At 42.2% G+C, this 23,777-nt stretch overlaps 1 protein-coding gene across 2 annotated transcripts in view; it reads right to left on the bottom strand.

The window, feature by feature from the left end:
- The window catches only part of tspan4a (tetraspanin 4a), a 116,089-nt gene that overhangs the window by 5,789 nt on the left and 86,523 nt on the right, over nt 1-23,777 (bottom strand). For both annotated transcript variants that reach the window (XM_036535118.1, XM_036535117.1), the window contains 3 exons: nt 13,179-13,253; nt 7,434-7,535; nt 6,536-6,667 (listed from right to left, as the gene is read on the bottom strand). In XM_036535118.1, coding sequence (XP_036391011.1) covers nt 6,536-6,667; nt 7,434-7,535; nt 13,179-13,253 — 309 coding nt within the window. The remainder of the gene's footprint in view (nt 1-6,535; nt 6,668-7,433; nt 7,536-13,178; nt 13,254-23,777) is intronic.

Genomic DNA, 23,777 nt, shown 5'->3' with positions numbered 1-23,777 from the left:
AAGTATGGAAGTTCATTCCACCATCAGGGGACAACGGCAGAGAAAGTTCTGGATAGTGATTTTGTGCCATGATGTGACGGGACCACCAAACACCATTCGGTAGCAGAATGTAGCAGTTGGGAGGGAATATATTCATGTGTTAAATGTGCCTTTGTTTCATTGTGGATGAATCTAATTCAAATATTTATGTTATTTAAATATAAAAAATGACGAAGTGAAAAGTATACAATGGTGACATTGGTGCTTACAGCAGATTTTGCATGGCTGAGGACACTACAGTGACACACAGGTTTACATTTACATTTATTCATTTAGCAGACGCTTTTATCCAAAGCGACTTACATAGGTTACAGTTCTTTACAATGTTATCCATTTATACAGCTGGATATTTACTGAGGCAATTGTGGGTTAAGTACCTTGCCCAAGGGTACAGCAGCAGTGTCCCAGCGGGGATTGAACCGGCACCCTTTCAGTTACGAGTCCTGCTCCTTAACCACTATGCTACACTGCTACACATGCTACACAGCCATTAACAAAATCTTCCACAAACCATGTGGTTCCATGCTTGAACAAGGGCTTCATCACCTCAACAGTTTAAAATGGCCCAATCTCTATAATGTGACATCAGTTTTTTAGAATGTAGATTTGATTGTCTGGGATGATGTGAATCTGTACATCCTAAACTAATTCTAAGCAAACCTGCTGGGGAACAGGCTTAAGAACCAGAATGTGTTGCTATGGCAATGGCCCAGTAGGATGCAAGCTTGGTTTTGTGAAACCTGAAAACAGAATTGTTGTATAATGTTATAATATATGTTAGCTGTCTAATTCATCTTTGCAAAGTACCTCCATTTCAGCTACTACAGTGTTTATTTAGGTTATGTTCTTATAAGCACACTGCATGTTAGCTTTGACATTAGATTGTCAAAGCTAACATGCAGTGTGTATATATGCTACCAACTCTTTTTTTGTGTTGGTAGCATATGAGGCATACAAGTTACAGATGTAGATGACTGTATAGAATGATCCACATGTTAAATTTCCTGGCAGCCTGCTGTGGTTTCAGCTGTTTTTGTTGGCATAATATCACTGAAAACCAACCCCTTACACAGCCAGCGTCGTTGCCAGTTGAGCTAAAGGCAAATTGCCCTTAGCCTGTCGGCAACAACGCTACTTCACCAGGTCTCTCAGTGACGTAGCCGCTGGAACCGCTTGGCTACCTGCTACCCGCTACCTAAGGCTCAGGACTCACGCGAGTTAATCACTTAAGCTCTGCTACACTTGTACTTAATCTTTTGATCACGATATACTTAAGAAAAGTATAATTAAGTATTCTTGCCTTATACATAAAGTTTAAGTATAGGCTACTTGGCTTGTAGTTGTGCATACTCTTTTGATAGAGTAGCCTATTAAATGCTTATTTCACACAAATTGGATTCTTTGAGGTAGGACTCCAGCATGTCTTTTACATATTCTTATAAACTTACATGTACAAGTTTATAGTAACAAGTCAGCTTTGGGGTGGAATAGCTTAGAGTAATAGTACATGGGTGGAACTGTACCTGATCTTTTATGTCCAGTGTTATTAACCCATTTGTTGTGTGTAGTTATTTAAGAGTCCTCACCAAGATAACATGACACAATGCAGTTTAAAAATAAACTTGTTTTATTGTCATAAATAGTACTTTGAACAAAAAAGTACAACAAAATATATTCAAGTTTTGATAAATAAGAGTCAAATGTATAAAAATACAAAAAAGTAAAAAAAAAAAAAAAAAAAAGCCATCTTATACTATGCAGTAAACTGATACAGTGACCTCCTAGAGTAAACGCTATGCTATTGAATGCATCTACATGACTGTCTGCAAGGAGGACTTGCGACTTTGGGATTTCACACTACCACGTTTAAAAGAGAAGCTAGATAACTTTGATTGGCTACCAAACCATGTTAGATAGGCTACTTGTTCAGCTCACGTGTATTTACGTGTCCCCTCAGGTTTAACCCTTTCGCACGTAACTTATTTTTTATGCTATGTAGCGTGCATATTACGTTACATGGTTCGTTGTGGTCTCATTACCGTTATTAATATAAAGCTTCTCATAGTTTTCAGTTAGCATGTACTATATTTTTAGAGTTAAATCGCCGTTTCCTCAAAGCTAAAATTAGCTAGAACTTCTCCAATCTAGTGTTCTAATCTCACCAGTTTTAGCATACATGCTAAACGGCTATCACACCGGTGTGACCATACGGGTTAATAATTTCCAATGCACCGATGTTTACCATTGCTTCATTTAGGCAGAATAAGTTAAATGCTATAGTTTAACCGCTCATTAACATTGAGGTTGATTTTTGGTTGAGGTTAAAAATCCATGGTGGATCAACCTTTAATAATTAATATGTTGAAATGTCATTGAATCAACACTGTATTATGGTTAAATCTGACGTTTGAAATGCCAACATTTCATCAATGTTCTCTCAATATACTGTGCATGCATTTTTTAAGTAGCGAACTGGTGAGACCATTTTATGGTGGGGGGGTCTCATACATACTAAATTAAGCACCATATGCTGTGGACAATGGATTGTGATTTATTTTATTATGTGCAAATCTTCTGAAGGTATGTGTGTAATGTGTATGACATAAACATCTTAAAGTCGCCTTTGGGCAGAGAGTGCAAGGAAAGAGGAGAGTGGAGCGGTCCCCTGTAAGAAATGTTCCATATTTTAAACCTAATGGTTAACGTCTGCGCCAGTGCGCCACCTTCTGCCCTGCTGCTTCTAAGAGAAAGGGTAAGTTGAGAATTTTTTAAATTAGTTTTATATTAGCTGATTCTGTGAAAAATTACTGCAGTTTTTTGTGCTAATTTTGTTAAGAGTACTTATGTGGGGCAGGGTTTCCATTATCCGGTAATCACCGGTTTTTGTCTGGTAAAATTTATATAAAAAAAACCCGATACATTAAAAACTTGCCGGTAAATAATACAAATATAAATATACAAAACGTAAGCTATAACGAAGGCTACTTATTTATTTAGCTAGGTAACGATTGCTTATTTATGATTTAGCGAGCTGTACCCCAACTGGGCTACACTGGCTAAAATTGCCTGTGTTCTGCCCGTGTCAAGCGTGCCAGCAGTGAGGGGCTTCTCTCTGCAGAGTCGAATTAAGACGGTGCTGCGAAGTCATTTGGAGAAGGAGAGAGTGATGCAGTTTATGCGCATAGCAAGCTGCAAAGACACATTGGACACATTTGATTTCAAGTCGGCAGCAGAGGACTTTGCTGCAATGAAAAAAAGAAAATAAAATGTTACCTGGTAGCCCATAGGCTACATTTGATGCCATGTAGGCCTAGCCTTTTTCCAAACAGGGTACAGATGTTCAGTGGTGGCGGGTGAGCTGGAAACGGGAAGCCCGAACACTACTTTAAATCTATCATTACTTTCAACCTGTTCACATCCTCCTTGATTAACGATAAAACAAATAATTCATAGAATAATCGACACCAATCACGTAATAAGAATAAATGATTATGCCCGCGAAACATCGCAGATTGTCTGTAGTTTGTGTGCTTGTGAAAGCTGCAACGTGAGATTCTTTAGTTAACAAGGATGGTATCATCAATTCAGATTTGTGATTGTGGCAAAAAAAAAAAAAAAAACATTGTAAAGAACCAAGGCCCCTTTGATGATGTCCTAAAACTAATCCTAATCTATGTGAAGGTAAAGGACGTTTTCAGCTGTCTGTTGGTAAATATAGCAATTTTGCCGATTACATTAGTGTTCAGATACTTACCTGATAAAAATCAGGCTCAAATTGAATTTCACATTCCTACATGCTGCTTTGACTGTTTTGTTGTGTTAATTCTGCATGGTGAATTTGGGGTGATAGAAAAAAAAAACGTTTAAGTAATGTGTTTTGTTTGTGTATGTGTTTTAACTCACAGGTCATGCTCTGTCAAAGTTCCCTGACAGCATGCAAGATGTGAGACGCATCATAAGAAAAAATGCGCCAAGCAAGCTACTGCAAAAGAAGACCATGTGAAAACATTTTTTGGTTGAATTTGTGGTTCCTCTGCCTCAGGATTGCCATTTAACAGGGCAGAGAAGTACAACCTGGTTGTGAGCAGTCAGGGACTGATTTCAGAGAGGCTGCATGACACAAATTCTAATATCAACCTTCCCCTAAAGACTGTGTTCATACTGTGTGTTTGTTGTTTTATTTTGAACTGGAATGTTGATTTGAGTTATGTTCTTATATTTTGGCATCCAGTACAATACTTGTTTGAAAATTTTGATTTATAAAGAAAACAAATATGTTCATAATCCTGAGTATGTCTTGTGAATTTTTATATGTGTAGTCCACTGATAGTGTTCGCATTAGTTAACTTCAGGTCTACTTAAAGTACAGTTAAAGGTATATTTCAAATATAAAAAATAATACCTAAATAGAAACCTAGTAGTATACTTTAAAGTGAAAAAGTAATATATAAGTAGTAAACTATAAGTATGGTGTTAAGTTCACTTAAAGAAAACTTACAAGTATACTTGGAGTATAAAAACTATTAAACTAATCGTTTACTAACAGTACTTAAAAGTGTACATTCATAAACTAAAAAGTGGAATAGAAGTATATAACTAGTAAACTAACAGTATACCTATAAGTTAATTTTAGTATAGCTCACAGTATAGTTGCAGTACAAAATAAAACTTAGATGTAAATTAGTTGTGTACTCAAAGTTTACTACTCTAATACCCAAAGAATACTTAAAGTACACTTTCATAAACTAAAAAGTGGACTAGTATTATAACTAACTAGTAAACTAACAGTATATATATGTTTACTAGCAGTATACTTTCATAAACTAAAACGTGGGCCAATTTAGTCCCAACAAGTATTGAAATAGTACACTTTCAAGTATACTACTAGTACTTTGATATTGGTATACTTACTACATAAAGTATACTTGAGAAATATACTTAAACTTTGCTTAGGTTTACTTAATAAAATAAACTTTAAGTATACTTTTTTTTGTAAGGGCCCCTTCTCTGGCCATGGGAAAATTACATGCTCTGGATAAACATTGAAGATATGGATGTGCCTATGATTTGATAAGTGAAATGTAAGATGAACATTCATCAAAAAATAAGACATTTACAAGGGCTCATGCAGATGACTACGTTAACGCCAGACAGACACCTGAGACTTGTGATTTGCATCTAGCATGTAGCATTGGTAAGTCCCCTGATCAGGGACAAGGAAGATACTTCCTGATACCTCCTCAACAACACCAGGCTGCTGGGATAAGTGGTTCAGGGTCTCAATAAAATAGAGGCATAGATATGTTTTATATATTTAGAATAATATATTAGAAAAATATCTATATATTTAGAAAAAAAAAGTTTATTTGCAAAACTGACAGGATAACCAACTCATGTCTGGGATGTGTATACAGTATAAATAAAATTTACATATGCTATACAAAAATGAAAGAGTCTCTGACATTACACAAACACACTATATAACTACCACATAACTGTCCCAAAAAGCACTATATCTAATATATATACATATATATATATTCACTGACAGTAATGTTGCTGCTAATTGGGAAAAGGAAAGGAAATTCCCACAACTTGTGAGATAATAAAGACTTAGTTCAGAGCCTCAATGGAAAGCAGGTGAACTGTTATTTCTGGTAATGTGATATTTGTCAGCTGTGACTTATGGGGTATGTTATTGTAGTAGAGTGATTCGGGGTGGTGAGGTGAACTCCATAGGATTTCCTGTCAGAGTTGCAGTTTTCTCAATGTCTGATTAAGAATACTGGAAGATAATCTTTCTTAAAACAATCAGACCATGAAAAGTCTAAAAAAGGTCCAATTTACCCTAGTCCTTGGGGCAGTATCTGTCACTAGTACTCAGTGGAGAGGGAATACAGAGTGCTGGGTAAAAATCTAGAGTCTTGCATATGTGTCTTCTGGGAGTGCAGCCCTGGAGAAAAGTGGTGTTACCCAAGAGCCCACTGAATTAGAGGTTGGGAGTGGACTCCTCGAGTAGTCTTGACAGGAGGGTGTTGAAGGAGAGTCCCAGTGTTTTAATTTGGATACACACATGTAGACATTAGTGGACTATGAGGCACAAGAGTGGGTGCTGATCAGAAGGGGGTCTGCACAGCCCTGACCAACAGGACAAGAGGCACAACAGGATTTAGTCATGTGAGATACTCATCCAGATAGTGTGGTACTCTGTCTGTGATACATGTGGTCTCATCTGTGATGAGTGTGGCCTGTGATGGGTGGCAGTGTAACATGGTGGTAAGGAACAGGGAACGTAACCAAAAGGTTGCTGGTTTGATTCCTTGCTGGAGCGATGCAGTTGTACCCTTGAAAAAGGTACTTATTCCAGCTGTATAAATGGATAATGGTTGTTATTGTAGTCTATGTAAGTAATTTTGGATAAGATAAGAATGTCTACTAATTGACAATAATGTAATGTGTGTATGCACGTGATAAGCATGATGAGTTGATTTCTCACCGCTGTCCACCATGTTCCTGGGTTCTCCAGGCCACAGTTGTCACTGTACTCAAGGCAGCAGGAGTCTGGCACACGTGTGGTGTTGTACACCTCAAACCAGTCCGTATGATTGGTCACACCGCAGCAACGGAACTGAAACATACCCACAGCAGACATCAAAATCCCAAAAAAAGTTCAATCATACAAGAAAATACCCTTACCTGCAGCCAGAACTAAAGTTATTAAGCACAGACATGCTTCTTAATTGTAATGACTGACACTACTTGGATCAAGTCATAATCACAGGCCAAACACACACACACAAACCTTTCTATGGAAACATCAATATTCTCATCTGCTGAGAATTTATGGTCTTAGTATAACTTTTCATCTACACATAAACACAGAGAGACACTAGAAAAGAATGCTTATAAAACTGAAACATTTCAATAAAATTTCAAGATATAAGGGTGTCTGCTAAATGACAATGTAATGTAGTACTTAAAACCATTCAGATGGCAAACAAGTGTCAAGATTGTGACCTACACCGAGAAATGTCTCTACCTTCTCTAGCAACGAATTTGTTGTTCTGTGTCATCTTTATTCAATACCCATCTCCCTGATCTATAAACTATTAAAGCTTAAAATGTAAGATGAAGATAAAAAATGTAAAAATTTACAACAAAAATTACAATTAAAAACATTAAAAGGAAAGAACAAACAAAATTCTTCTAGGGATTTAGCTGTGGGGTAGAATTTGCATACATTGCCCTGTTCAGTTGTTACCGTATAATTTCTTGCATGTGATAATTTTGTCGAGGCTGATTGTAATCTCCTGGTCCTGACACTTGCCCCACATCATGGTCCAGCTTTGGGTTGTTCAGGGCCTTTACCTGAACAGGCCTGATGGTATACTTACATCTGTCTGCACAATGCTCCAGGCGTTGGTCAGGCCCACATTGCCCTCAGTGCCAAACAGCTGCAGCCCTCGCTTTAGATCAGCCTGCGCATAGTGATCTATCTACAGAAACAGAAGAAAACTGAGGGCCTGATGTTGACCTGGGGTAACTGCTAACCAGAATTACTGGAAAGAGCACTGGATATTCAGACTGTGGGGCACAAGGCAACATCTCAGAGATAAGCAGTAGGGGCCATAGCTGCACTCAAAGACTGCCCCCTTTCCCATTATCTCCAGCAGTTAAGAACATTCAGCATCACATATGTTGGTTTTGTTTACATATGATGAGACACAAAATAAACCCTAATATTTCAACGAGTGAAAACAAATCAACATCCAAGGTCACACAATTTCAATTTCATTGGCCGTCTGGCTACTTAAATTTCATTAACATTCAGGCAGCTTCAGTTGCATTTTTTCATGTAATTTGTTTATGGATGTCAAATAAATACTGGGATGAAACAGGATGGAAAGAACAGAACAGAGAAGACAGAGTTAAAAACATCACAACCCAAGCAAATAAAAGAGAACTGAAACACACTTACTCTTAGACTAAATAACAGTCAGCTACCCATGTAAATAATTCATCATTCTGATGAATTCATATTGACCCTATTCTAGAGATTTTATTGCCATTTGCACAGGTACAGGACAGCACAGGTGCATTGGAATTTTCTGTGAACAGACAAAGAAAGGCAGCAAATAAAAAAAAGCAGCAAATAAGAAATAAGTAGGGGTGTAACGGTTCTGAAACCACGATACAAACGTCCACGGTCTCGTGTCGCGGTTCCGGAAGACGGTATCATAACATTCATCATAAAGAGGCCGCTTGGAGTCAAATTGGACGGATCCTAGGAGTTTCTGGAAAGTGTTTGTGTTTAATGCTTGAAGTTGTCGTTAGCAAAACTAGCCTGTTAGCTAACGTTAGCTCTGCAACAATGTATAGCCAGCTAGACCATCGCTAACAATGCACATGCTAACTGTTGTTATGGCAACAAAAGACACTCTCAGCTGCTTTTTGGAACAAATTCTGTCAGCGTTTTTTTACTTGAAAAAATTCTCTGGCCAGCGTTTTTCATCAACAAAGACGCTACATGTGAAAACAGCAACTGAATTAGCACAGTAGCATAATGTCCTACCATAGTTTAATCGATAGTTCATATCATTGTTCAAATGAAATCGGGTGTTGCTGGCAGTACGTCGAACATGATTATTCATTTGAGACAGCACCATCCAATTGTGAATATCACTGGTACAAGGGAAAAACAGAGTGAAGTGCAAACACTGCTCCCCGGGGAATTTAACTAAGCAACCTCTCCCTGCTAATTTAGATCAGGCAAAAACAATAACAAACGCCATAGGTGTTTGCCTTTATGTGCATTCCTTATGTGTTCAGGAAATTATGGCCAGTTTGCCACTGTTTACAAGTTTGTACAAGTTTATATGTTTACAAATTAAATTCATAGTAAATGAAAAGAAATTTCATGTTTTGCATGTCTTTTTTTCACCGTACCGAAAATGTACTGAACCGTGACTTCAAAACCGAGGTATGTACCGAACTGTGACTTTTGTGTACCGTTACACCCCTAGAAATAAGTAATAAAAACACCTGTATAAAAAAGAATACACACTATGAATAAATACACACTGTACACACTATATACAAATACACACTATGAATTATTGCAGAGGAAAAAAAAAAAATTATTGTACTATTGAATTGAAAAATATTGCACAAACCAAGACAAAAACAATGGAAAAGAACAATGGACTGGGAAGACTCCATCTGACAGAGACCTGGAGAGTGAGAGGGGGTGAGGTAGTTGAGTATTAAAAAACCCAGTCCGTAAGGTGCAAGTGTATGAGGAGTTAATTGTCCATGGTGTGAGTAAGGTGGGGGGTGTGGTATTTCCTTCCCACCTTAATGTCCTTAGCATCTGACAATTGCTGGAAAAAGGAGCAGAGAGTGAGCTGGATGGTTTCGATCGCTGCGGATGCTCTGTGCTTTTCTCCTACAGTGCTGTGTATAGTGTGTCCATGGAGGGGAGGTCAGAGCCGATGATCCTCTCTGCAGTTTTGATGACTCGTTGAAGAGATTTCCTCTCAGCCTGGGTGGTATTTCCAAACCACACAGTGATGCCGCTGGTGAGAACACTCTCAACAAGTCCTCTGTAGGCCTGGATGAGGGGCTGCCTTCTTTAGCAGCCTGATGAAGTAGAGCCGCTGCTGTGCTTTCTTCACTGTTGTCACAGTGTTTATGGCCCAGCTTAGTTTTTTTGACACGTGAAGACCTGGAAACTTGTGACTGTCAGCCCGCTCCACCTCAGTCCACTTGATGGCGAGAGGCTGCAGAGGGGAGCTCTCCTCCTGAAGTCCAGAATGAGTTCTCTGGTTTTCTCTATGTTAAGAACAAGGTCATTGTCCTCTCCATAGATAATGATATTATTAATCTGTTTCCTGTATAATGACTCATCCCCACCCTTGATGAGGCTGAGGATGGTCGTGTCATCTGCATATTTAAGAATGATGTTGTTCTGGGTGGATACACAGTCATAGGTGTACAGGGCATAGAGTTTGGGGCTGAGACAGCAGCCCTGGGGGGTTCCTGTGCTGACTGTGAGCTCAGCAGAGACTTTGTTTCCCATCCTCACCATCTGTGGTCTGTCTGTGAGGAAATCCAAAATCCAGTTACAGGTGGGTGTTGGCACTCCAAGGTCTGCCAACTTCACAGTCAGCTTCATTGCCTGGATTGTGTTGAAAGCAGAGCTGTTATCCAGTAAGAGCATATGTGTGTATGTTCTGTTAGTGTCCAGGTGTTCCAGTGTAGAGTGAAGCGCCAGGGCCACCGCGTCGTCCACTGATCTGTTCGGGCAATAGGCAAACTGTAGGGGGTCCACCCTGTCTGGAACTACAGAGTTTATGGATTGGAGAACCAGCTTCTCCAGGCACTTCATGGCAACCGGTGTAAGTGCCGGCGACCGGTGTAAGTGCCACTGGCCTAAAGTCATTCAGTTGGGATATGTTAGATTTTTTAGGGACCAGTACTATAACAGAGGACTTGAAGGATTGTGGGACTTTTTCCTGTGTGAGAGAGGAGTTGAAAATGTCTGTGTACACCCCTGCAAGCTGTTCAGCACAGGCCTTCAGGACTCTTGGTCACACTCCATCAGGTCCTGCTGCCTTGCAGGGATTCACCTGCTTCAAAGCCCTAAGAACCTGTGTATTGTCACCTGAAGTGCAGTCTCCTCAGGGTTACAGGGGGATTTTGAGGGGGTGTCTCTGTTCAGTCTGTCGAATCCGACATAGAAACTGTTGAGGTTGTCTGATAAGGTGGTGTCTTGGGTCTCAGTCCTGCTCGTGCTTCTCCTGTAGTTGGTGACAGATTGAATTCCCTGCCATATACTATGTGTGTTGTTCTCTAGGTAGCAGCTCTCAGGTTTTTGTGAGTATGCCCTTTTTTCAATCAAGCATATGCATCAACACTATAGGTCTCTTGGGGGATCATAGAAACACAAAGAGCTGACTTCCACATTTCCAGGCGGGAAGTGGAACATGATATTAGATATAACCACTCCCAACTTGCTTATTGCATTGACATTGATCCACAGAATAAAAGGAAAGGAATCCATGATTACATAAGATGTAAGATGTTACAGGACACATTCAACAGCATGCAACACACACCCTATGTTTCAAGAGCTAGCTTAGTGCAAAGAACTTGGTTGAGGATCCAGAGTAGGGATGGTAAGATTCATAAAAGTTCACGATGCGATTGCCCCGATCAAAATGTGTGCACCGGGTACAATTTGGGATGAACTGATGCATTTTTTCTAACAGCTTTTCATCTGTAAAATCCGATTTATTTATACATAATTATTAGTAGAGGCCCTATGCCTTTATTATTTAAAAATGTAACCAATAATTTGTCACCAATAATTTTATATTTAGGTCCTCTCTAAACTGTTTCTCAAGCGCGCACTCTCATCTCCACTGCTGTCAGTGGCCAACAGGGTTGGGAAGGTTACTTTTAATATGTATTCCACTACAGATTACAGAATACTTGCCCTAAAATGAAATTTGTAAGGTATTCTGTTAGATTAATCAAGGTAAGTAACGTAAGCTAAATACACTATATGGACAAAAGTATTTGGACACACCTGTTTTTCAGGGTTTGGGCTAGGCCCCTTATCTCCAGTGAAGGGCAACCTTAATGTTTCAGCATACCAAGACATTTTGGACAATGCTATGCTTCCAACTTTGTGGCAACAGTTTGGGGAAGGCCCTTTTCTATTCCAACATGACTGTGCCCCAGTGCACAAAGCAAGGACTATAAAGACATGGTTTGATGAGTTCGGTGTGGAAGAACTTGACTGGCCCGCACAGAGCCCTGACCTCAACCCCATGGAGCACCTTTGGGATGAACTGGAATGGAGATTGTGAGCCAGGCCTTCTTGTCCAACATCAGTGCCTGACCTCATAAATGCTCTACAGAATTGAATGGGCACAAATTCCCACAGAAACACTCCAAAATCTTGTGGAAAGCCTTCCAAGAAGAGCGGAAGCTGTTATAGCTGCAAAAGGGGGACCAACTCCATATTAAAGTATATGTATTTGAATACAATGTCTTTACAATGTAACGGTTAGGCATCCGAATACTTTTGTTCATATAGTGTATATCCAGTCAGAGACAGGGAGCTGTCAGTGTTCACAGTGGACATTGCCTCGAATGACAGATCAAAAGCATAGGCTATTGCTGATAAATCAAGCAAACCGTAAACCATGGAACACCACAATTTACAGTTAAGAAACTTCTCTAAATACAGCTAAACAGATCAAGATCGTGAGAAACAACTGAAGGCAGCACTAGCCAGGGTAGGAAATGATATATGACTGATAGGAGCACTGGCGAGTGGACAATGTCTGCTACATTTGCAGTTTTGGCCAATAGCATCAGCTTAGCACATAATGTGCACTTTCCTCTCAACTCACTACAGCAGCATACATATCATTCCTTCAAAACATTTCTGGGTGTTTGACAAGGTAGGGGGGACTTTAAGGTAGACTTTGTCCTTAGACCCTGCAGCTTACATTGTTTGTGGAAAACTTTCACTTAGCTCCTAATTAAAGCCAGGAGAAAAAAGATGGCCTCTAATTTTAAGAATTAAGGGCATAGAGTGCACTGCTTGACTAACATGAGGGCTCCAGACTGGAGTACAGCTCACCCAGATGAAGGACAGGATTGAGGGCCAACTGTGCCACCTGATGCTGAACAGTTAACACTAGAGAGAGGTCAGCTTTACTGCACACTGTGATCAGACAGCATAGAGAATTACTGGTTGCTAAGTGATGCTGTTTGAATTGCAAGGATTTCATTTTTTGTGTTCTTTAATGTTAGAAGTGATATTATAAATTCAGCTCCACCTACAATGCCGTTGCATGCCTCTTAATACTTCAGTCTGAGGTGAAATGTATTTTACCTAATATAGAGAACATACACCATAAAAACTACATATATAACTAAATGGAGATAATTTTAGAGAAATGGCCCAAAAACCTATTTTAAGAATAATTATATCATGTGACTGACAGAACCTTTATGCTCATTCACCTCTAGGTAAGTGCATTATTAAAATCATTCAAAAATATATGATCCTTGAATGTAAAACACATATGCCTTACCTTTATTAGCAATGATAATAGTCTTACCTGATCCTGATAGGCGAAGAAGAAGATGATGGACAGTATCTCCAGGAGGAAGATCAGGAGGAGCAGAATGAAGAACTGCAGTCAGAAAGAGAAAAAGAGTGAGTGACAGAGCTTGAAAGAGACATTTTTATCACCAGTCAAATCATTCCTGTAATCTGGCTCAATTTAGTGCCCTGCCAGTATCCCCATTTAAGAGACTGTTTCAGCAGCCCTGGCCAGGTTTTGGCAGGATTGATTTTCAAGGCCTGCCAAGTGTAGCCATTATGGCTTGGACTTGCCTGAGATCAAAGAATGGCGTGGAGTTGATGCAGAGTGAAATACATGCGACATTTTCAGACAGGATCAGAAACTAAGTGACTGCTTGTCTAAAAGCACACTGCCACTGCTTTAAATGACCAAGTATCTCAGGATTGATTCATAAATGTATCTATGAAAAATATCATAAGAAATAGTATGTATAATTCTATATATTTGTCAGCAGCCATGTCACCCTGTAAGTCTCTCCTGCCTGTCGAAGTTAAACAGGGATGAGCTCCTAGTTAGTACTTGGATGGGAGACCTCCTGGGAAAACCAGGTGCTGGAAGGGGTGCTCATGGACCAGTAAGTGGCAGTCTACGCTTTGGACCCAACAGGAGACCAATTCCCCAGTGTGGTTATGGTGACACTGCACTGTAGAAAATGCTGTCTGATTGATGTGAAGTTAACCTAAGCTCCTGACTGTATGTGGTCATTAAGGATTCCACAGCACTTCTCACAAAGAGCAGAGGGTTCCCTGGTGTCCTGGCTAAGTCCACAATCTGGCTCTCTCAACCTGACCGTCAAATAATCCAGTGGAAATTTATCCAACAAAGTTGGCTGAACAACTCCTTCCCTGTCTACCTCAGATGGTATGTGGTGAATATTCTGGTGCAAAATGGCTGCCATGCACCACCCAGGTAGGTACAACACATTAGTTGCAGTCGAGGTGAGTCCTCTCTTTCACTGTAAAGTGCTCTTAAAATCTTGGAAGGTGCTATGTAAATGTAATCCATCATCTATATCACATAAAAAGGGCCACATTCCTTTGTCCTTGTTTGTGTACATCACCCCCACCACCTGGTCAAAACCTGCCCAAACCAGTCCCGTTGCTCCCCTTACCAGCAGCACCCCCACAGGTAGCAAGAGGCACAAGCGCTCTCACAAGGAAGCCTGCTGTCAGCCAGGGAGAGTGCTCCTCTCAGCTGGACAGAAGGAGCAGCAACCTGCACCAAAGACCACCAGCCGTGGTGCCACTATCCTGCACAGAGCTGACCACGCCACCAGCATTGCACCACAGAAGCTAGTACCAACAGTGGTGCCTGCTGGGAAACCATGGGGGAGGAGGAAGGCCTACTGCCCCTACTGCGACAATGCAGAGCACTACCTCAGCAAGTGTGCAGCCTTCCAGCAGTTCTCCAGGAACAAGAAGGTAGCCTGGATCAAGGAGAACAGTGGAGCTGGCAGTGCGTTCACGCTCATCAGGCTTCGCAGTGAACTCTGAAGAAGCCCTGCAGTACCTGTAATGGCAAACACCTGCAGGTACTCCATGATGTGAACCAGAGGTCCAGGGAAAAGACATGCTTGGAAAGTTCAGCCATCAAGACCCTGTACTTGGATCGACCAAGTGGCCACAGCCCTGCGATGCTTAAGGTCATCAAAGTTACCCTGCATCACAAGGGTCGGTCAGAGACGTTTGTGGTGCTTGACCAATGGCTCCAAGTGGACAATCCTCCTCCCAGCCACAACTCAACAGCTCCACCTGCAGGGCAAAGCAGAGGATCTGGCCCTCTGCACAAACCAGCATGAGGTCAATATCCTCTATGGCTGTGTCATTCCAGATCTCTCCCACATCCAGGGCAACACAGACCTATTGGATATGGAAGGCCTTCAGTGCTGACCACCTAGTGTTGTCAGAACATGCCCATCCAGTGGCAAAGCTGCAGAAGAGGTACACTATATGGAAAAAAGTATTTTGCCACACCTGTTTCTCAGGGTTTGGGCTAGGCCCCTTATCTCCAGTGAAGGGCAATCTTAATACTTCAGCATACCAAGACATTTTGGACAATGCTATGCTTCCAACTTTGTGGCAACAGTTTGAGGAAGGCCCTTTTCTATTCCAACATGACTGTGCCCCAGTGCACAAAGCAAGGACTATAAAGACATGGTTTGATGAGCTCGGTGTGGAAGAACTTGACTGGCCCACACAGAGCCCTGACCTCAACCCCATGGAGCACCTTTGGGATGAACTGGAATGGAGATTGCGAGCCAGGCCTTCTCGTCCAACATCAGTGCCTGACCTCATAAATGCTCTACAGAATGAATGGGCACAAATTCCCACAGAAACACTCCAAAATCTTGTGGAAAGCCTTCCAAGAAGAGTGGAAGCTGTTATAGCTGCAAAAGGGGGACCAACTCCATATTAAAGTATATGTATTTGAATACAATGTCATTACAATGTAATGGTCAGGTGTCCAAATACTTTTGTCCATATAGTGTATGTGCACCTCCGAGGACTCCCGCTGCAGTCACTCAACCGTGTGCGCAGAGAGCAGTGAGCTCTGGCTTTCACAGAACTGCACACACTTACAGGAACTAACACTGGGTCTGCACTGGAACTGCCAGTGTGACACCTTTGGATACAAACATTGTCTGGTCAACTATATGGTTCCCACAATGCACAACATCTACAGGGTGCTCACTAGCCAGTACACCCCGTGGGGTACTTTATTCCCTTCAAAACCTGAGCAAAGGTCCTGGTCCAGCAGCTGTGGGACAAAGAAAATGGTTGGGATGACCCCCTACTCCCAGGAGACCTGCTGAGAGCCTGGGAAACCTGGGAAGGAGAGTTAGTAAACCTGACTTAGATTAGCCTTCCCTGATGTTATGTGTCCGCAAAGAAAGACACCCCATCAGTCAGGAGAGAAGTCCAAACCTTCTGTGATGCCTCTGAGTGAGCCTACAGCTCGGTGGCATACCTGCGCTTGGAAGATGACTAGGGCCAGGTGGAGATCATCCTCTTGATGGCCAGGTCTCAGGTAGCCCCCAAGCAACATCAATGCTCTGACTAGAACTGTGTGCTGCCCTAACCGGGGCCAAGCTTGCCAAACTGTTGCAGAATGAGCTCACCATTGAGATCCAGTGCACAACTCTGTGGACAGACTCTACAGCTGTCCTTTTGTAGCTGCAATCAGACTCCAGTGGATTCAAAGTCTTCATGGGCACATGGGTGGCTGAAATTCAGGAGCTCACCGATTACATTATTCTGTGGGCTTGTATTGGTCAACACAAGTCCCTCCCTCTCAGATGCCAGTCAATTCAGTAGTTTCCAAGAGCTACTAGAAGTGACTGTGCTGGCCCATCACGGGGTGGCTAGCCAGGCCAGTAAACCCTCAGCCACAACTACCTCAAAGCCAGGCTCAGCCTGATCACCCTGTACCTGAGTCTGATGGGTCCCTCAAACTCATTCGCCTAGGAGGGCGACTTTGGCAGAGCAGCATGTGGACATGGAGGTCATGCACCTGATTGTACTTGACCCAGGGAACTCGGTGACAAAGCTCATCATTCAGCATCACAATGACCTGCTCTGTCATCACGACCCGGAGTCTTTGCAGAGATCCGGCGCAACTACTGGATCCTGCGGGGAAGGGAGTCCATTTGGTGCCACCAGCACAGCTGTGTGAAATGTCAGCATTGGCAAGCAAAGCCAGTTGTTCGAATAGGGTGGACCTATCCCCTGCTCACCTGTGACTCTTCACACAAACCTTCTACTCCATGGGCTTCAAGCCATACCAAGTCAAGGTTGGATGTTGCATAGAGAAACGGTGGGGAAAAATCTTCAAGTGCATGACAACCAGGTACATCTTGTACATCTTGACAATGTCAACAGCATTGATGTGGATTCATTCCTCATGGCCCTGAGGAGGTTTTTTGCCCACAGAGGAACACCATACAAGGTGATCTCTGACCAGGGCACCAACTTCAGGGGAGGGGAGAAGGAGCTGCAGGAAGCCCTACTCTGCAAACCCAGCTGGCAAAGCAGAAGATTCATTTCCAGCTCAACCCACCGGATGTCCCCCACTTTGGAGGAGTCTGGGTACAAGAGGTTCATTTACTGAAGAACGCTCTGAGGACCACTCTCGAGGCTCAGACTGTATCTGAGGAAGTCCTTCAATCAGTGCTGGTGGAGGTTGAAGGCATCCTCAACTCAAAACCATTGGGGTACGTCCGGATCAGCCAGATGTTACCCCTAACCTCCTCCTCATGGGGCGGCAGGACACCTACCTGCTGCAAGTAACCTACCCAGACACTGAGCTCCTAGTGCGAAGAATGTGGCAACATAACCAAGTGCTAGACGATCATTGCACCAATTCCTGTGGGGTGAAGAACTGGGGACACCAAACTCTTGGGGACAAACTGTTGTGTTGTTGTGTGCATCTGTAGCAGAGCTGAAGTGATTAGCGTGTGTGAGTCCTGCGTAAACCCTTAGGTAGCGGGTAGCAGGTAGCCAAACGGTTGCAGGGGCTATGTCCCTCTCCCGTGACCTGGTTAAGTAGTGTTGTTGCCGACAGGCTAAAGGCAATTTACCTTTAGCTCAACTGGCAACGGTGCTGTCTTTAAGGGGTTGGCAGCGAGCAGTGAGAACCTTGGTTCGAAACTTGCTCGCTCGCCAACCCACGTAACGTCTAATACACAACGCAGCAAGATACCACCCATTACACATCTATGGTAAGTGTCTTGCCTTCCATAAAACTGGTTATGTTATAATTGTTTGTAGAGAGAAAAGGATGATATGCACCCTTGTTGAATATATATTGTGTGTGCACTACAATTATAATTGTGTTCATCTGTTATTTGTCCCGAAACGAAGTGTTTATTTGTGGAAGACAATCTGTTAGCATTGCACATTGTATATAAAGTAGACTACACTGTTGCGGAGTAAACAGCAGATGAAAAGATTATTCTACTGTCAGTCAAGCTAGCTAGCATTAGCAATTCCTCTGCATGCATGAGGTGCAATGCACACGTAGGACCTCATCGCAGTTGCAGACAGAACCATGTCCCATTGTTAGTGTTCTTGTGCATTCGCAGTAGCATAAGGTGGCGGCCCCTTAAGCATAAGGCAAACTAGCCGTTACTAGTGCACAGCTGAATTGTGTGCTGTGACAGAAGTGCTACGCTGCTTAACCAAGAGTAGCATAAAAAACTGCATGCAGAAGATATTCATGAACGCATAGCAGTACAAAGTCTGTAGGTTTAGTGAAGTCACATTTGTGTGCTTCCATTCCATTATTTTAGTGTTATAATTCCAACTGCAATGTCTTCATTTGTGTGAATTGTTCACATGCGTGACTGTACTCACATAATTCCTTGCTCCTGCTCATTCCCGTGCAGGAAATCTCACATACACACACACACACACACTCAGATTGCCAACTACATTTACTTGCAACCCCTCAATAAAGTTCTGAACCAGAAACCTGACTCCTGTGTTCTTACCGCCACACTACTGTGACAGCAACCTTCTCCTGAATCTAGTTCACAGATGCCCCCCTCAGATTCAATATTTCTGGTTAAAAAATGCATCCAAATTCTAATGTTTTCATTATGTATCTGATGATGATGATATCTATGATGGTGTTATTTTATATTGGAAAACATTTACAATATTATTGTCTACATAAAGCTTTGGCAACACATAGGCTGTGTCCCAATTCGAATTCAGCTGCCTTATAAGGCAGCATTTTCACTATTTTGCACACTTGTCCTTAGTAGGCATGTCCCAACCCAAAGTCAACAAAAATGCGTTCTTCTAAGGTGCCTTATTTCGGTTAAATTTGAAGGCAGCATCCAATGCATCCTTAACCAGGTAGGATATCCCATACATCTTTGCGATTACCTCAGGCTTCGCACTTCCATTAAATTTATGGCGGCTGAAAACAACACAGCAGTAGATGCAGTGGTAGCAGAGGAGCTCATTATAAATGTCGTATACAGTGAACTCAATAATTTGTAGCGGTTATTTCTAAAAAATACATTCTAATTATTTAATACACTGAAATAATGTACATAATGCTTTTAAACCTCAGTGAGCTTTCTGTGAACTTGCTAGCTAGCTTGCTAGTAATCACTTTACTTTCAAATAGAACAAGCTAGCTATCTAGCTAACATAGTGGTAGTTTAGTTGTCCATCGAACAAAGGTGAAGCCTTTTACAGCTACTACTTAACTTAAATACTTAACACGATAAATACTTAACATGATAATCTGATTAAATTAAAGTAACTGATCTAGTGGCTAGTTACACGAACGTTAAACTAATTTTCTCTCCAGGGACGCAAACAATCTATGACGTCATCCTGCCTTCAAAGTGTGTCCCAATTTCGTTGCCTTTTGAGGTTCCTTTTCTGTTAGGATGCTACCTTATAAGGGAGCTCACTTCTAAAGATGCAGGCAGCAGTCAACTGACTTAGTATTGGAACACAGCCGTAGAATCTGTTGAAATTAATCACATCTTAGATTGACCAAAATTATTTCAAAAATCATTCTGAGCTTACGTTTAATGTTCACTGGTTATTAGTTTTACTGAATCTTATTTCACATTTGTGCTTTCAGGACACACATTGGTGCACTAATTTCCAGAATTCATTAGTGTGGTTGCCTGATTATTATTACTATTATTTATTCTTCTTCTAGCTCTAACAGTGCCTAAACTGGTCATGCTACAGACACCAAACCAAGGCTTAATTTTACCCCCATTGAAAAACATAGATCTGCACTCTTCAGTTGGAACTGCTGTATCTCTGCACTACATGCATAAATTATACAACAAAACAGAGGTACACTTGTGCAGATTCTCACAATGTCTTCATCTAAGAGTTGTGATGTACAGTTTTTGGGATATGAGCCTTTGTTTGGTGTTTGGTATCCCCTCACTCTAACCAGATTAATATTTGATATTTAAATTGCTGTACAAAGTCAGAGACAGCTGATGTTAAATGACAGCTGGTTTTGAATTGGCAAATTAGCAAATTGGTTGCTTGGCAACATTCCAAATGTTCTTGCGTTCCTGTGTGGAGTAGTATCTGATTGTTAAGACGTGATGTGTTAAGACATATCGACCTTCCGATAATACTGTTTCCGGGTCCAAGCCTCTACTGCGTTGGCTGAGGCTCTCATCTTTTCAATATGTCACAGTGCTGTGCCCTTTGTTGTTTGAATAGATCTAAGTCCAAAAAAAAGTATTAAATTGTCATTGTACCACTTTACTTGCAAAGGGAAAGAGAAGAGAAAATGGCTGCAGTTGATGAGGTAAGTTACAATTCTTAAACAAATGAAAAGAACAAAGTTTGGCGCCAGTGGGTGCTAACGTTAGCTAACTAACCTAGCTAACATTAGCACCTGCTGGCAAAAGCCAAGGTGGCCCTTTGCGGATACCCCTGATATAGTCTATGGGTTTATAGGGTGTTTCTTGCTATGAACCCATATCTTCATGTTTCGGTTATCAGCCCTTTTTCTTTAGCTAGCTATCTTCGTCAGCCCTTGTCTTGAGCCTGACAACCAAAACACAAAGACGTGGGTACATAGCAAGAAAAACCCTATAAAACCTCATTTGACATCAGCTGTCTCTGTGAAGTATGGTTTTTGAATTATGAGCCTTTACTCAGTCTTTGGTATCCCCTCACTCTGACCAGTGTAACAGTTGATATTTAAATTATTGCAACAGAGCCATTCAGAAACAGCTGCTGTCAAATGACAGTTTGTTTTGTAATGTTGCCAAGCAACCAATCAGGCACAGGTGTGCAACAAAGAACGGGAAAGACACTTTACTCGAGGCTTTGAACAGTAAGTTTTTTACACAGCCGTATCTCCTTGAATTCTTGCTATAGATGCATAAATTATACATTGAAATGTAGGAAAAATTGTGTAGATTCTCACAATGTCTTCGTCTAAGCTATAAATGGTTTATATGTTATTACCCTAATTAGTCGCAGACTTCAGCCACGTTAGACAGAAAGGAAGGGGGGAGAGGGGGACGGGCCAAAAGACAAACACATACAAAAGCTTTGGACATGTGCTCACGTACATACATGCAAATGCATGCATATATGCACAGTTAAGAGAAATGAGAAGGCAGACAGCAACTCCAATAGTGATATTAACCTTTTCACACATAAGTTATAAAATATTTCCAAATGCCCCCCTCAGCTCAAGCATACCTGCTGTTCTAGAATTTGGTTATGACTTCATAATAAATTATTCTAGTGTTATAATTCCAATTACAAGAATTCTGCTAACAGCCCATGTAGTTATATTAGCTAACAAAGCATGGAAGTTGGTTAGTATCTGAACTAATGTTGATGATAAAATGGCAGCGCGTGCAAACGCAGCAATTCCTCTCTGTCCCGAAAGAACAGCGTTTTCATGTTTATTCTCGTGCAAGTTGGCGTGTTTTTTTTCAGCGTACGTTATGTTTGTTCAACACAAGGTGAATTTACAACCGGAAGGATTTGCTAGACATCGGCACATCTGGAATTTGGAAATTAAACACCACATATTCTGAGGAACTTCAGAGACATGGTTTACTCCGCTGGCCTACCACATCACCGGCCTTGACTGCGACTCCCCACCCGGAGAGGAGGCATCGTAGGCAGTGTGAGAGAAAGCAGAAGAGGGGCAAGCGCGGAGGTACCCGAGTCAAGGTAGCAGCTAGCCCATACAAACCGACTATTCCAACCATCCTCCTCGCCAACGTACGCTCTTTAGACAATAAAATGGACCACATACGGCTTCTGAGATTTTTGCAGTGAGCCATGAGAGAGTGCTGTGTTTTTGTATTCACTGAAACGTAGCTCAACAACAACGTACCGGACTCCGCCATTCAACTTGACCAGCTAACATGCTATCGAGCAGACAGAGCCCTGGTTGAGAACGGTAAGACCCGCAGTGGCGGGGTCTGTGTTTACATCAATGATGCATGGTATCGTGATGCCACAGTGGTCTGCAGATTTTGTTCACCCCTGGCGGAGTTTACGATTGTCAAGTGCCATCCATTCTACCTGCCGAGGGAATTCACAGCCATCCTGCTAGTTGCTGTTTACATTCCCCCCAGTTCTAACAACAGCGACAAGAACGGGGCAATCAGTGAGCTCTACCAGGCCATCAGCGAAGAACAGACAACCCACCCAGAGGGATTTCTCATCTTAGCTGGAGATTTCAATCATGCAGACCCTAAGACTGTGTTTCCAAATATACATCAACACATTAACTTTCCAACATGGGGAAATAACACTTTGGACCTGGTCTACACAACACATAGAGGAGCATATAGAGCCCCACCCCTCCCCCACCTTGGCCTCTCTGACCACATCACGGTTATGCTAATGCCAGCATACAGACCACGGGTGAAAGTCACCAAACCAGTTCAGAGGCAGATCAGAGTGTGGCCAGAGGGTGCCTCCTCAGCACTGCAGGACTGCTTTGCCACCACGGACTGGGGCATGTTCAGACAGGCAGCCACCTACAACCAACACATCAACATTGAGGACTACACAGAGACAGTTACAGCCTACATCACCAAACGCATTGATGATGTTACTGGAACCAAAACCATCTCCACACGGGCTAAGCAGAAGCCATGGCTGACACGAGAGGTCCCCAGGCTATTGAGGGCCCGAAATGCTGCCTTCAGAGCCGGTGATGATGCTGCACTGAGAACAGCCAGAGCCAACCTGTCTCGCAGCTTCAGGAAAGCCAAAAAGCAGTTCACACAGAAGTTAGCACAGAACTTCAGTGACAGCAGAGACACAAGGAGCCTGTGGCAGGGGATCCAGTCCATCACAGATTATAAGCCCCCACCACGGACCTGTGACAGCAACATCTCTCTGCTAAACAACCTCAATAACTTCTTTGCACGCTTTGAAGCACACAAATCACCACCCCCTCCTGACGACCATGTCTTGTGCCTATCCCCAGCCAGCGTGAAGACCTCCCTCTCCAGAATCAATGCCCACAAAGGTGTTTTTACAGACATCTTCAACACCTCCCTGAGCCAGGCAGTCGTCCCTACCTGCTTCAAAGCAACCACAATAATACCTGTGCCAAAGAAACCATCTCCATCCAGCTTCAATGACTACCGCCCTGTTGCACTGATGCCCATCTTAATGAAGTGCTTCGAACAGTTAGTCATGCGACACATTTCATCCATCCTCCCTCCCTCCCTCCCTGGACCCATTCCAGTTTGCATATCAAGCCAACCGGTCCACAGATGATGCAATCTCCACTGCTATCCACTCAGCCCTCACCCATCTGGAGAAGGAGGACTCATATGTGAGAATGCTGTTCATAGACTTCAGCTCAGCATTCAACACAATCATCCCCATGCAGTTAATTCAGAAACTGGATCACCTGGGCCTTAGCACCTCACTATGCAACTGGTTACTGGACTCTCTCATTGGAAGACCACAGGCAGTTCGGGTCGGCAACCACACATCCAGCAACATCATACTGAACACTGGGGCCCCTCAGGGATGTGTGCTTAGCCCCCTTCTCTTTATGTTGCTGACCCATGACTGCATAACAAAG

The sequence above is a fragment of the Megalops cyprinoides genome, chromosome 8 (genome assembly GCF_013368585.1).
Source record: "Megalops cyprinoides isolate fMegCyp1 chromosome 8, fMegCyp1.pri, whole genome shotgun sequence".
NCBI classification, from domain to species: Eukaryota; Metazoa; Chordata; class Actinopteri; order Elopiformes; family Megalopidae; genus Megalops; species Megalops cyprinoides.
Note: the sequence above shows the minus strand (reverse complement) of the source record. Positions and strands in the feature narration are given on the sequence as shown.